Source organism: Leucoraja erinacea, chromosome 30 (assembly GCF_028641065.1).
Source record: "Leucoraja erinacea ecotype New England chromosome 30, Leri_hhj_1, whole genome shotgun sequence".
Taxonomy (NCBI): Eukaryota; Metazoa; Chordata; class Chondrichthyes; order Rajiformes; family Rajidae; genus Leucoraja; species Leucoraja erinaceus.
The window spans coordinates 2,573,826-2,589,833 of NC_073406.1; the positions used below are offsets into that span (position 1 = coordinate 2,573,826).

At 46.2% G+C, this 16,008-nt stretch overlaps 1 protein-coding gene across 1 annotated transcript; it reads left to right on the forward strand.

Annotated features, from left to right (window-relative positions):
- Positions 1-15: 15 nt before the first annotated feature.
- On the forward strand, positions 16-15,303 carry LOC129711469 (EF-hand domain-containing protein D2-like). Its single transcript, XM_055659089.1, is given in 5 exon segments — positions 16-378; positions 8,819-8,828; positions 8,830-8,967; positions 10,313-10,447; positions 11,825-15,303. Coding segments are annotated over 5 exon segments (711 nt in total). The 5' UTR covers positions 16-82; the 3' UTR covers positions 11,957-15,303.
- Positions 15,304-16,008: the final 705 nt, after the last annotated feature.

Genomic DNA, 16,008 nt, shown 5'->3' on the forward strand with positions numbered 1-16,008 from the left:
CGGGCGGGCGGGAGCGGCTGCAGTCCGGCGCGGGCGAGCGAGGCGCGCGGTCGGACCGAGAGGGAGCGGAGCCGCCGTCAACATGGCCACCGACGAACTGGCTTCCAAGCTGCAGCGGCGCCTGGACATCGGCGACGGGCCGGCCGGGCACGAAGACGGCGAGGATGAGGCGGGGTCGGCGCCGGAGCCCGAACTGGAGGAGAAGCCCCCCACTGCCGCCGCGGGCACGGAGCTGTCGGCCAAGCTGGCCCGGCGCGGGGAGCTGAACGACGGCTCGGCCGAACCGCAGCAGCGCAGCCTCCGCGTCTTCAACCCCAACACCGAGTTCAAGGAGTTCTCCCGCAAACAGATCCGAGACATGGAGACCATGTTCAAGCGGTGAGTGAGTGAGAGAGTGTGCGGGCGGGCGGGCGGGGGTCTTCCTCATCTTCCCCTCACTCATCCTTCCCCCCACCCCCCACTCTATCCCCCTCACTCTCTTCCCACTCTCCTCCCCCCCCCCACCCTCACTTTCTTACCACCCCCCCCCCCCCACTCTATCCCCACCCCCTACTCTATCCCCCCCCCACCCAACCCCCACTCTCTCTATCCCCCACTCTCTCCCCACCCTCACTCTCTCCCCCTCTCTCTCTCACTCCCTCTCTCTCACTCCCCTTCAATCCCCATCTCTTTCTCCCCGCCTCCCTCCCCCCTCCTCTCCCCCCCCCCCCCACCATCTCCCCCCCTCTTCTTCTCCCCCCCACACCCCCCCCCCCCCTCTCCCCCTCCCTCTCTCCCCCCCCCCCCCCCCCCCCCCCACCACACTCTCTATCCCCCCCCCCCCCCCTCACTCTATCCCCCCCCCCCCCTCACTCTCTCCCCCCCACCCCCCTCACTCTCTCCCCCCCCACCCCTCACTCTCTCCCCCCCCCACCCCTCACTCTATCCCCCCCCCCCCCCCCCCCACTCTATCCCCCCCCCCCACTCTCCCCCCCCCCCCACTCTATCCCTATCCCCCCCCCCCTCTACTCTCTCCCCCCCCCACCCCCACCCCTTTCTCCGCCCCACCCCTACTATCCCCCCCCCCCACCCCCATTCTCCCACCCCCCACTCTCTTCACCCCCCTCCCCTTTCCCACACCCCACTCTCTTCACCCCCCCCCCCCTCCTGGCGCCTCCTCAACCCTCACCCCCCACTCTCCCCCCTCGGTCCGAGTGCCCCTGGATGCCGGCTGACTGGAGCTCCGTGTGTTCGTTCACCTGTCAGCGCCGGGTAACGTTGGCGTTCTGCTGGGGCCGGTACTCTGCAGGATCGCTGAATCTCACCACATGCATTCCTGCCATAAACTACGTTAGGACTGAAAGTCTATTCGAGTTCCACCGCGCGTTAGTAAATTACATTAAGTACCCAAAATCTCCAGATCAGTTCAATGAGTCGATCCATCAGGTTTTGGGATCGTGTGCGATAACAAGCTGCCGTTATTTCGGGTGATTTAGCCGGGATCTGCTACTCAACAGGTCCTCATAGTTTAATTATTTCAAAGAACAATTTTGACAGATGCCTTGTGCTAGAGAAAATACCTCGTGTGTAATAGTTCGGCTCTTTCCTACTGTGGATTTTGACAGTTCTGTTCGTAATAAAATGTAAATAATAGTTGGATATTTAAAAGTAATTTCCAGCCCTGGAAAATAGGAGCATGGTCCCAAAACTATGGACCAGAATTTAGCCAAATTGAAAATTATAAATTGACACAATCAGCGATTTTCTACAACACATGTCTTCACTATGTCAAAGGTAGACACAAAATGCTGGAGTAACTCAATGGGACAGGGAGCATCTCTGGAGAGAAGAAATGGGTGACGTTTCGGGTCGAGCCCTTCTTCAGACTTGAGACTGAAACGTGTTCCTTCTACACTAGACCCACCTGTCTGCATTTGGCCCATATTCCTCGAAACCTTTCCCATCTATGTATTTGTCATAAAGCTTTTGAAACATTGTGATAGTGCCTTAACTACCTGCTTAAACAGCTCATTCCATATATCCACCATCCTTTGTGGTTGCCTGAAGGGTTCCTATCAAATTTCCCCCCATCCTCGCTGTAGACCTATGCTTTAAGAATCAAGAGTGTTTTATTGTCATATGTCCCAGATAGGGCAATCAAATTCTTACTTGCTGCAACACAGCAGAATATGTAAACATAGTACATAAATGCATTGATGAGGGTGTGAATGACCTGATGTCTCTGGATTTAATGTACACAGAAGGATTGTCGGGGCACAGTTCATGGCTTACAATTAAACTCAGAAAGAATCTGCCTTTCAACTGTGGAAAATTATTTGAATTTGATTGTGATGTGTAAATAGTTCTGTGGCTTAGAAGCTCCAAGCTAGCCTGTGGTTGTAAAAAACTAATTATTAAACAGCGTGAGTGAAAGCAATCGTTAGTGTACATGTTGGTGTACATGTGGCAGCCTGCTCACCAACAGCTTATCTGATGAAGCTTCAAATGCTTGCAAAAGACTATATTATATTTGTTATTTATTGAACATTTTCTTTTTTTTCCTGTTATATATAATGTTTACATATTCACATATTCTGTTGTGCTCTAGCAAGTAAGAATTTCATTGTCCCGTCTGTATGACAATAAAACACTCTTGACTCCAAGAAAGACTGGGCAGGTCAGACAGTGTCGGTAGGGAGAGAGATTGTGACTGTCTCAGGTTGATGCCCTCCCAGTAATTGTAAAAATTTGACTATCTCTGAATCATGCAGTGCAGAAACAGGCCTTTCGGCCCAGTCTGAGTGCAGACCATCATGTACAATCTATTGTCAGTGATCTGTGCCTTGGTCTTCAAGTGGCCGTCTGGATACAACCTCCATGTTGTGAGAGGCAGGGCATTACAAACTGCAACCACCCAGGTGAAAATATTGTTCCTTGTGTTCCCTCTAAACCTCTTGTTCCTTTAAGGGAATATATGCTTCCTAGTTATAGATACCTCTGCCATGGAAAAAAGTTTACTGCTGTCTGTGCCCCTCATAATTGTGTACGTGTCCATTGGGTCTTCACTCTGTCTTCTCTGCTACAAGGAAAACAAACCAACCCAACTCGGCTCATCTCAACTGAGGTTCCATTCCCAGCCACACCTCGGTGAACCTCATCAGCAATCTCTCCAAACCATCGTATCCTTGCTACTCGGTGACGTCCAAAACCACGCACAGAATTTTGATGTGACCTCATCAGTTTAAGTCTTGCAGTTACATCCTTCCGCGGTAAACTTCTCTACATGTTTTTCCGTTAGCCCTTGGTTAAGGAGGAGCACCATCACTTTGGATCAGTTTACCTCAGTGGGATTCTGCACAGTCAGAAGTATTTGAATTCCCTAATTCAGTTCTCTAAATAGAGATTTACATCTTAACACCCCGACCATTGGCTCAGTGAATGTGTGCCTCTCTTTAGCTCCACATATGCCACTCTCATCTCGTTCTCTTGGTCTCCTTCCGTTTGATTCTCTCTCGTATTTATTAACTCTACTAATCGTGAGTTCCACATTCTGCAAACACTCATTGCTGAAGTTCCTCCTGAACTTCCTGTTGAAGTTTTTGGTGACCGTTCCTTGTTCTGACCACACCCGTGATTGAAGTCACGTCCACATTCACTCTCACAGACTGGTTCATGGTTCTAAATATCTCTATTTGATCACCTCTGAATCTTCTGTTTTCTACAGTGAATATTATTTTAGGAGAGTTCCACTCACCAAGCACCTAACAATTTCAAAGACCGGGAAAACCTGACAGAGTGAGCAGACTTCTCTTTAAGACTTTATTTTGGAGATACAGCATGGAAATTGTCCATTCAGCCCACCAATTTCCGCCAACCAGTGATAACCCTGTACGGTAGCACTATCCTACACACTAGGGGGAATGTACAATTTTACCAAAGCCAATTAACATACAAACCTGTACATCTTTGGAGCGTAGGAGGAGACCAGAGCTACCGGAGAAACTCGCACAAACGTACAAACTCCGTACAGGCGGCTCCCTGTAGTCAGGATCGAACCAGAGGCTCTGGCACTGTGAGGCAGCAACTCTACTGCTGTGCTGCCGGCTCTCGACCATCCAAGGCTCGGGATAAGACATTACCTGAACCAGAGTTGTTCTGAGCAGCTCAACGTTTGTGCCTGAAGACTGGCACGATTGGGAATGTTTAACATCTCTATCTTAGCTCCTACACGAACACAGTGATTGCCTTCATCTGCACGGTGATTTGCAGCTACTGCAAACAGAACCCCCTCTGCAACATGTGTAATATCACTGCAACAGCAAAACTTTAGACAATTTTAATCTGCCACTGGTTGCTTTTGGCCAAGGTGACTTTGGACTAGGATTGGGCAACACACGCGTGATGCAGAATCTGGAGCCTGGTACTGCGTGTCTCATTAGTGACTGTTCTGTGCAGACTTCAAGCTCAAATCGCTTGTAATTTGTCTATTATTAAGGGTTTGCAGGGAATCAACTTTCCACGGACAGTGCACTGCTTTAAATTCTTGTTGTGTGCCAGTTTCTTTGACAGCAGGGTGTTGCTGTGTCCCCTGGTGATTCTGCAGTTCCCCACTCTCTAACACCATAGAATGAAATATTCTACTGCAGAAGATATCGCACCTTCAGTATACACTGTGCAGCACTGGGTGGAGTATTAATACTGCCCCTCCCCACATCATAAGAGAGGGTTCAAGTTAAGATGCATTCTCGCAAATCATGTTCTTTAGTAGAGAACAGCAAACAGATATTTTAAAAATATCCGTGAATGTTTGATTGAATGATGTTGATGTATCTCGGAGAGATAAAGAACCGCAGATGATGGAATCTCAAGTAAAATACAAAGTGCTGGAGGAACGCAACAGGATGGGCAGCATCCACAGAGGGAGTGGACAGGTGTTGTTTTGGGTCGGGACCCTTCTTTAGACCCTGAAAATGGATCCTGACTCGAAGCATCGCCTGTCCATTCCCTCCATGACTGATGCCTGTCCCGCTGAGTTTATGTGGCACTTTGTGTTGTGCGGGGCCAGTGTTGGGCGGACGGATTTTCGTGACATTTCAAGAGTTGTTTTATCATTGTTACATGAATTCAAGTATCGTTGTTAATTCTGGGCGTTTTGTGGGATTTGAACTCAATTTTACCAGTCTCTGTATCATTTATCAATTCAGTATCTATTAGACTTTAAGACTTGTTAAGAGAGATTATATAATTAGTTGTGGTTTACTGTGGACTACTGCATATGTTGTAAAGAAGATAGAGATGTACATTTGCAGACACATTACAAAAAGATGCAATCTTTTACACTTTCAGAGGGAGTCGGAAGAGCATTCAAAACCACAACTCTCTAAATGATCTCTGATTGAACAAATGAGACTTTTGACAAATGTAAGGATGGGAACAAAGGGAGGAAGTACAGAGATCCTTAGAAAAAGGGAATCTGGTCAAAGAGTAGATTGGTGATTTACATAAAAAGGAACTGAAATGCCTTTGGTAAGCACTTAAATTATACAATGAAAATTGAAGGAAGGGTGTGGGTGGTTGGGGTCCAAAAGCCAATTATCACAAGTAGACATTCGGATGAAGTGTAATAAAGAATGCAGTACAATGCACTGGTGATGAAGCATCTTTTTGAAGAGAACATCTTCTCATTATATATTTGGAAACATTTGCAACTCTTACAGGCTGATACAGTGCTGCAGCGGTAGAGGTGCTGCCTCAACACCAGTGCTCCAGGTTGGATCCTAACCTCAGGTGCTGTCTGTGTGGAGTTTGCACATTCTCCCTGTGACCGCGTAAGTTTCATTGTGCTTCGGTTTCTTCCCACATCCCAAAGATGCCAGTTTGTAGGTAAATTGGCCTCTGTAAACTGTCCCCACGGTGTAGATAGTGGACAAGTAGTGGGATAGAATGGAACTAGTGTGAATGGGTGATTGATGGGAGGGCTGAAGGGCCTGTTAACGCGCTGTAACTTTCAATCAGTCTTCAAAGTAGAAAAGTCAATGGGTCCCAATGGACCACAAGGAAGATAAGGAAATTGTAGCTGTGTTTTTCCAGTCTTCCGTTGTTAGCAGTGTGAGGCTGGGGCAGCGCACATTCAGTAGGTTGGTTTACAAGGAAGGTGTACATCTCCAGCACCACAGCCCTATCACCTGATGTTGATGCTGATGGGAAACTGGGACAACTATCCAGGGCAGGATTCATGGGAATTAGTAAAAATCTGGGTTACAGAAACTAAATCGTGTTTGACAGACTTTAAATCATTGAAATAGTAGAGATGGTGATGAGAGGTGTACAGCTCGTACTATATACTGATATAGCGGGTGAGGCAGCATCCATGGAGTGAAGGAATCTGTGACATTTTGGGTCGAGACCCATGAATGCTGCCTTACCCGCTGAGTTTCTGCAGCATTTTTGTCAACCTTCGCTTTTCCAGCATCTGCAGTTACGGTCTTAAACATGTTGAAAAGATAAATATCTGTTTTCAGATTAAATTCCTGAATGAATCAGTTAGTAACAACCTTAATACTTATTGAAGTCTTCAACACCAATGAGGTAGGAACACCGAGTCACAGATCTACTCATTCACATTTTTATTTGTGTAGATTTAAGTTTGGAAGGTTGAGAGCAAAACAAAGTGTGTAGGCTGCTTTCCTGCACCCGTTGTAACAACTTCATTACAATCAACGTCATAAACCAAACAACTTTCCCCTTTAATCAGTGAATGAGGCACCCAGTGGTGGACTTTGACCAAGCACAGTTCTCCTAAACCTGCCTCGGTAAACAAAAGGGCTGAGTTACTCCAGCTCCTTGTTTATTCGTTTGTAAACCAGCATCTGCAGTTCCTTGTTTCTCCACGTGCCTGCATTTGGCTCCTATCCCTCTAAACCCATGGCAGACAAAAGGCGCGAGCTCGGCTTCAGGCACCGAACTGAGCCCAGATTCACCAGGGCAATGAGCAGTTTTTGCTGGCAAAGTGTGGCCATCTCAAGTCTCGTCCTCTGTCGGCTAACATGGGGTGAAGGCAGGAGAATGGGGTTGCGAGAGAAAGATAGATCAATCATGCTTGAATGGTGGAGTAGACTTGATGGGTCGAATGGCCTGACTCTGCTCCTAGAACTCATGAACATTCTGTACCTTAGTGCAGATTCCTTTAAGCCCCTGCACCATGGTGTGAGATTTAGAATTTCTGGCATGTGAGAATTCTCTGCTCAATAAACCTTGGCGTGTCTAAACAGGACGTAGAAATATTTTGTCAGCCTTCAGCTAGAAGTGAATTAACAATTCCCTTCAGAATTTCTTGAAAACACTACACCACCATTCTTCGGAGTATGGTTCTCCCCTCTCCCATCAGGCAAGAGGTACAGAAGTATGAAAACGCACACCACCTCATTAAGGGACAGTTTGTTCCCAGCTGTTATCAGGTAATTGAACCATCCTATCACCAACAAGAGAGAGGTTTTTTGAAGCTTTGAGTGAACAGCTCATGGTGTGGAAGACTGATCCCTTGCCCACACAAGGTGGAGAGGGGGCAGTTGTGACCCACTCCTATTGGACCTGTGTCGGGGTTCCCAGGAATGGTAGGGCACAGGGCCCACTGGGACTGGCCTGGGAGAGGCAGGGAAGAGTTAATATTCTAGTGGAATGGAGCAACTCAGTGGGCCATGCAGGGTAATTGACAGGTGCCATTTTGGGTCAGGAACCTTCTTCAGTCTGAGTTAATTCTATTTAATTTTGATGTTGGAAAAGTTGGAGGAATTTGACACAAAAAGAAAAGGGGAACCTGGCGTAACTCACGTGTTCAACTGTTCCTCTGCCGTGCAACGTAGATCGATCTGGCAATGTCATAGTTAGTTTGTGGTGGCTGGGGGGAGACATGATGGGTGTATGTACAATTATGAGGCTTAGATAGGGTAGACTCTGACTGATCTTTTCCCCACTGAGGATGAGACGAGAGGGACCTCTTCATAGACAGAGATCCCTCTCACCCCGCCTTCCCGAGACGGGGGTCTGGGTCTTGCAGCTTCTCTTTTTGCTCCCCTGGTTTCTGTAAAATTCTAAACTGCCAGAATGTGCTCTGAATGCCTCTCCCTTTCTCTTCCTCACCAAACACCCTACCCTATGGCGGTTTGAAACACATAGCTGCCTGTTGCGAACACAGTTTGCTCAGAACTGCACCATGTACAATCACAATTCACAATCGCAACTCTTTAAGAGCTGCGTCTTGTGCAATTGTTACTTATTTGGGGAATTAGCTGTGATGTGTAGAGAGTCACGGAGGAATGTGGAATGAAGCGTGTGTCTGACGGAAGAGGTGTGGTCTGACTAGGTGGGGTGTGAGTCCCAGAGGAGCAATGGGGAAAGGTTCAACGTGCGAGAGTATGAGTGTTGCTTTGTTCTTTACACCTCCAGAAATTATTGATTACAAATCATATTGCCTGATACTATATCCAAGGGCTCGGTGTGTGTGCACATTTTTACCAGAAAATTCTCTGCAAAATGTGGTGCCAAATGTTTCAAAACAAAATTAGAGGGCTGTCGGTTTTGTGTGCTCAGGGTTTATGGAGGGAGTCTGTCTGGATTGCCTCTGGGGCTGGCAGTGTTCCATCTTCTTAATCTGTGAAATTTACTTATGCCTGCTGTTGTTGCAAGACCATTCCCACCCTCTCCTCTGTTCACCAATTCCCCCCACATGGTGCTTACTGCTCTTCGCCCTCTGGTCCCATGGCCCCACGACGCCCCTAGCCCCCTACCCTATGACGAACTGCTGACTGTGTGTGACCTGGTTTGTCTCTGACCACCACAGATACGATGCTGGGAAAGGACGGTTTCATCGACCTGATGGAGTTGAAGCTGATGATGGAGAAGCTGGAGGCTCCTCAGACCCACCTGGGGCTGAAGAACATGATCAAGGAGGTCGATGAGGACTTTGACGGGAAGCTCAGCTTCCGAGAGGTACCGTGCTCTGCTGGCTGGGGTCTGGAGGGCTGACAAAGGCAAATTACTGGGTTACACCCAGGAGACTTGTGGTATCCCACAGACTAATCGGTTCAATGGTTCTTTTATTGTCAAGCGTACCAAGGTGCAGTGAAATACAGTTTTTGCATATAGACTAGAGATTATTGCCATATTATCCCCGATTAACTCGTGGCGAACTGGCTTTATTGAACCTGTATGGGACTTGCCCCACCTGGGCTCCTAGGTGAGGTCTGTGTCTGCCGATTCCGCAGATAAGGGAAAACAAATGCACATTCCAGCCCTGTGTCTGAGGAATGAGGCAAGAAGGGGCTGAACTACTAGCACATGAACCTAATGAGGACCGGAGCATGTGGGTGGGGAAATAATGGTGGAAATAGCTTAGTGTCCCATGAAGAGTTCTAGACTGTGCTGCTATCCCCCTCTGCTGGTCGCTCTGATGCTGCATCCCAGTGATTCCAGACTTACTGAGTAATCCCATGAGTGGTTTGTTGGCATGTTTGCTCTGAAGACGTATCCCAACCCAAATCGTTGCCTATCCATGATCTCCACAGATGCTGCCTGACCTGCTGAGTTACTCCAGCACTTTGGGTCCTTTTATTCTGAAACTTAACATGGTTATCATCATTTTTTTGAAAATTGATCAATTTTGAATTAAACACAATAAAAACATAAATTAATTCATCAAGTCAAGTCACTTTTATTTCTATAGCACATTTAAAAAACAACTCTCGTTGGCCAAAGTGCTTTACATTGGTGGAGGTAACACGTTATACAACAGTGGTTCATAGGTTAAGTACATACATAAATACATACATATAGCCCTCCCTCAGAGGACATCAAGAAAGGCTTGATGAGTTTCGACTTAAAGGAGTCGATGGAGGGGGCAGTTATAATGAATTTGTATATAAATATGTATATGTATTACATACATAAAGTTATGTGATTCATGAATTTAAATACATAATGTGTGTGTGTGTGGGTATATATGTATAAATTTAATAACATTGATGTTATGTTACTTTAATATCACCTAATAAGTTTGACATTGAACCACTGAATTGAGGGCACCGACCCATCTGGTATTGGCTCAGGAGATGTTCTCATCATGGTCCTAGCTTACAGATTTTGCTAAAGGAGTGAGTGAAGCTGATAGTGTTGGCCAGTTAGCTGCTGCTTTCCCCTGTCTGCCTCTGAGATCTCCAGAAGTATATGTTAAACCATTGGCCCCTCTCTCCTGGTCTTACCACCACCTTGCTTTGTGTCCATTCCTATCGACCAGGGGACTTCTCCTTCACACCATTTCTCCTCTCTTTCCCTTCAGTTCCTGCTCATTTTCCGTAAGGCAGCCGCAGGAGAGTTGGCTGTGGACAGTGGGTTGCATGTTCTTGCCCAGTTGTCTGAAATCGATGTTTCAACGGAGGGAGTGAAAGGTGCCAAAACCTTCTTCGAAGCCAAGGTAAGTGTCACTTAAACCTTGAGTTACTGTTTTGATTATTGACTGTCATGTGTAAGTGTCGGGGCCTGTATTGAATCACACAATAACTACAGCCAGGTCATTGTTCTCACGCTGTTCTGCTGATGCTTGGCTTTTCATCCCATCAATATCCCCTTCTAATCCTTCCTGTTTCACCGACCTCTTTAAAATATCAATACTTAGTGTCTCAAAGGGTTTACATGGCAACATGTTCCACTTTTTAACCACTCTACAGTTAGCAGGCTTCTCCTGAATTCCCTATAGAGAGATACAGCGTGGAAACAGGCCCTTCGGCCCACCGAGTCCGCGCAGATCAGCGATTACCCCGTACACTAGCACTATCCAACACACAAGGGACAATTTACAATCTTTATCGAAGCCAATTAACCTACAAACCCGCACGCCTTTGGACTTGTGGCAGGAAACTAGAGCAGCAGGAGAAAACACGGCTTCTTTGTTCTGTTCTAGTCTGCATAGATCGCAGCGCCTGAAAGTCTGGAATAACGAAAGGCCATTGTGCTGATCGGATCCATTCTATCCAGGCTGTTTACATCTGTCCAGGCCTCAGTAGCACTTTTCTACCAGTCTAGTGCCTGAGTTAGCCCAGAATCTAACCTTTCTCACAGAACATGTTGCAATTTTTGTGGAGGCTGGAATAAAGAAATCTTCTTTAGATGTAAATTTGTAATCCCAGGCACTGAGGTTCATGAGGAGTTGTGTGTGAAGCAAACAGCCCGTTTCATTGCTATCTGTGTAAATTAAATTTAAGGGTAGAGCTGCTGCCTCACAGTGCCAGAGACCCGGATTTGATCCTGACCTCAGGTGCTGTCTGTTTGGAGTTTGCAAGTTCTCCCTGTCACCGTGTGGGTCTGTTTTCCCTTCTGCATCCAGGTTTGTAGATTAAATGTGTATGAAGGAACTGAGCTTTGTCCCCTTTGATCTCTAGTTTTCACACCTTACCCTCTCCCCTGACTCTCAGTTTAAAGAAGCGTCTCGACTCAAAACGTCACCCATTCCTTCAATGCCGAGATGCTGCTACCTGTCCCGCTGAGTTACTCCAATGTTTTGTGCCTGCCTTCAGGTTTGTAGATTAATTGGCACACTGTAAATTGACACTAGTGTGGTGGGAGTGGATGAGAAAGTGGGATAACATAGAACTTGTGTGAACAGGTCTTCGATGGTCGCTATGCCGAATGGCCTGTTTCCTTGCTGTATCTTTGAACATTTAAATTCTGTAAATGTGCAGTTTATTTCTCTCCAATTATTTTGAGACTTGTCCGATTGTGCAAACAGTGGTCTTTGTTCATTATGAGTTGTCGTCAGAGCTTTGAGCTCGATAACAATGTGTTACGTCTGCAGGTTCAGGCAATCAATGACTCCAACCGATTCGAGCAGGAAATCAAGGAGGAGCAGGACGAAAAGAAGAAGCAGGCGGAGGAAAAGAAACAGAAGAGAGCAGCCTTCAAGGATCTGCAGTCGGCCTTCAAGTAGAGGCAGCCTTCTCTGCCTGAGCCCCTTGCAGGGTGCAGGAGGTCTGATGATCTGGCTTCCAACCTTGGCAAAAGCCCAGGTGACAGACTGCCGTTTGTTTTCAAGAGTAGGTTGGGTAAGGGGAAGGGTGGGAGATGGGGATGGGATGTACCAGAGACACCACTGACCACAATGTCCAGTGTGGATGGACAGAGCTGCCTCTTTCACTTCCCAGCCGATCCTTAGCCTGTCATTCGACCACCAGCCACTTGTGAGGGCTTGGGGATGTGAGCATGGCTGCAATGAGAAGCAATGATCGATGTTCTTCAAGCCAAGCCTAACCAAATGCATTGTCTCCAATGTTATTATTTGCTGATCTTGACCTGTTGCTTTATTCCTGGTACGTGATTGTGAAAGTGAAGTTCTGTTCTCCGTCTAATACGGGAACTGAGGCTGCGGGTGAAGCTCCCGGGGCCTTGGTGACATTTTGAAAGGGACTTTGTCCTTAATGGACTGTGTTAATTTGCCCAACAAAGCCTCTCTTCCTTGTGACAAATCTGAACCAAGACTGGCCCCCAGAGACCACCTGAAGCTGAAGCGTTGGGGGAGGGAGGTTCCTGCTGTCTCTCTCCCTGCCTCGTCAAGGAATTACCTCAGTCTGAATTCACCTCTTCTCAGTTTCCCCCATTAACTGCTCACTGCAGTCATGGATAAGATTTTAAGGATAAGTTTGATGACACCATGTGCAAAATAAATGGGCTGGTAAAACATCAATAATTTGTGGTATCTTAAGTCAGATCAAATCGCTTTAGTGCTTTAAATTATTCATACCAAAATCTGCTTTTACCTCTGGCATCTAATCATCAAAAATCAGTAGCATATTACCTGTTAAATGATCAATGTAACACAGTGGCGTTAGTTGATATGGGATAGATTGAGCATTTCTTTCTTGGGTTCCTGGGAGCTTGTGTAATTTGTCATGATGTGGGTGCTTCATTATGAAGGTGCTAACCTGCACAAGATGCTTTCATTGCCACTTTGGATGGTCCAAGTGTACTAATCAGTATCTGCTTCCTTCATACTCCCTGCTGTGGGAGAGCAGCTACCTAGCAAACTCAGTGTCTGACTGTATTTATACCCTGCAGATACAAGTTCCTGGAGTGGGCATCAGTGAATATTAACTATGCATCTTCCACCTATAGTGTATGAATGTTCTGAGCAGCTGGGCAGGGATTACTAGCATGGACTTGGGAGGCAGTGGAAGAAGTTGCCACTCTGCTCTGTGTTATGTCTAGTGGCTCTGAGGTTTGTGTTCTAATGGGGTGTGCCATACAGAAACACCATTAATCAGCACTGTGTGTAATCTATATCAGGTCTTCCTCCAAGCTGTGGCAACAGGGACACCATCTCAGCTCTTCCAAATCCTCATCCCTGCAGCATGGGAAATAGCGACCTTTGTGGCTTCTCTTCCATCGTGACCTGCCTGTACAAAGTGTCTACCTGTTGTCTTTTGTATGCGATGCCTCTCCTGGAGTGGGAGCAGTGTTGGCTTCCCAACCCCCTTCCTTCAACCTGTGGGCAGGAGCTCTGTCACACATCGGGTGGGGCAGGTAGAACTGTTGTTTGTGGAATCAGAAAGGGACACAAGGCCTGTTGACCCCAGAACCAGTTCCTGTACAGAACAACCCAGTTAGTGTTGAGCCACCAAGGTGTTCCAATCTGTTTGTGTAAAAACCCTGCAAATGTTTTAAGAAAACCCAAGAGAAGTGCCTTTTAAGATTAAAATATATGTTTATTTTGTTGGATCAGAGGTCATGAAGAAAGTCAATTGTCTTAAAAATCAAGGCAAGAAATATTCAAATGATTGAGACTGAGGGAAAAATACTTAAATGTTCAACATCCTTGGCTACCTCCAGTGTGGAGTTTAGAAGTGGATCACTCTGTGAATGGAATATCCTTGAAACAACTCTTTGCCAACCTTGCCATAGACATGAGGAACTGTAGGCGATGGCTTACAAAATAAGACACAAAGTGCTGGAATAACTCAGCAGGTCGAGTCAGGGCCCTTCTTCAGACTGAAGAGTTATTCCAGCACCTTGTCCCTTTCTTTACACGCGTCTATTTGCTCTGGGTGTACCTTGTGCTGTAAAGGGGTAGAGAGGTGGGGTTGAGGCGTCTAGTGAACAGGTTTAGGAAGCTGTCAGACACAGCAGGGAGACAAATGGTGACGTCTTACAGATGCTGGCAAACTGATCGAAAACTTCTGGATCTCTGTAATAGATTTGAGAGCTTCTGCAATAAAGTGATTGGTAATAGCCCTTTGCCAGAACAAGGTTGCCACCAAAAACCTTTTTGAGATGAACGTGCTCCCTGGCCAACTGGTTCTACCTCTTTCTGGTCTCTGGCCAGGGAAGTCTGCTCATTCCCTGGTCCACAACTGGCTTGATGCTGTGTTGCTTACAGTACAACTGACTGAAAGCAGAATCTCAGCCCGTTCTTGCTCCTCAACAATGGTCAATAACCCTTGCTGCCCCTGTGTGAGCTTGTCATTGGTCCCTCCATATGGTGGTTGGTGTAACAACCTCTGGCTGATTAGGACTGTTGGTTCAACAGCATGAACTAATGCTTCTAACTCCCATCTCAATAGGGACTTAAACAATTAGCTTTGGTTTATTTACACCCAGTGGTCTTTTATTTCAACAGTCGACATTTCATTGCATGGGTAAATCTTGGGCTGAATGTTTCTTGTTGTCTGTCTGTTGTGTTTAAAAACTGTTGTGTCAAACACTTGTGCCAGATGTTTGTGCCAGTGATGTCTGTTCTACTTTCAAAAGCACTGAATTAGCTGTGTGATCCCTTCAGGACATTATTCTGCTTTAGTTTCAAGCTGAAGGCACAGGTGAGGGACTGTAGCTTTGCATCGAGAATATTTGTTTGGCTTTGTACAATTTGTTGCCCCTGGAACATGATGGGGAGTGGGATGTGTGTGTGTCTGTGTGTCGTGTCTGACTCTGCTGTATCTGTTCTTCAAGAATCCATAAATGTCATTGTGCCTGTGTTCTACCTTAGAACTGGTTCTCCCAGAGATAAACAGGAATTACGGCTGGAATGAGCAGCATTATACCTGTTCTATGGGAGATGGGGATGCACTTAGTAAAAGGATAGAACTTGCTCACTAAATTATTCAGGCATCAATGAATTTGCATGTTTGGTACATTATGTATAATGAAAAATTACCTATTTTCTATAACTGTAATGTTGCTGTCTAAAAATCGAGGATATAAGTTGTGTGGAAAAAATACTATTTTTGATTTTCTTACAAATGAATTTAATTATCCATATGTTCTAATAAATGCATCTTAAATTTTTATGTATTTTACCATTTTATTTGCCACTGCTTTTGAAATACAGGTTGTGAAATAACAGCAATATGGTGCCATTTATGGCAGAGGGGGGAGTGTGTTGAAAATTAGTGTACATTCACATTGATGTTAGTTATCTGTCACAACCTTCTGGAAGCTGTTCTCCAGTGAGGAGCTGAGGGGAAGGAGGTGGGAGAGAAAAGTAACACGATTGCCACTTTACCTTCCATTGTCAACTCAAGGGGAATACAGGGAGGTTGTTGGGGTAGCTGGGACAGCCTCATCCAAAATGTGCCTTACGTCAGGACCAATCTGTGTCTCCATTAAAAAAAATGTGCATATCCATGCAACTCCCTTTTAGTTCCTTGGTGGAGATGTGAGCTTATAAAAATACACACATCAAAGAAATGAAACGAGTGTACATTTACATTGACTAATTGGTGTCAAATTTGCTACTGCCTGGAGGGAGAACAGTGAGCAGATTCACACAATGCGTGCGTGCGTGCAAAATGGACAACTTTGATGTTGCTAGTTATCTATCACAGCATTCTGGTTCATAGTCAAATACGTTTCCTTAGTACCTGCCACACATGCAGGCACAACCATTAATCTTTCTAAAAGAAACTGCTGGAGTAACTCAGTGGGTACGACTCATTGAATCATCAAATACATGAATTTGTAGTCGGAAAGCTAAATGGACGCTGTTCTCCA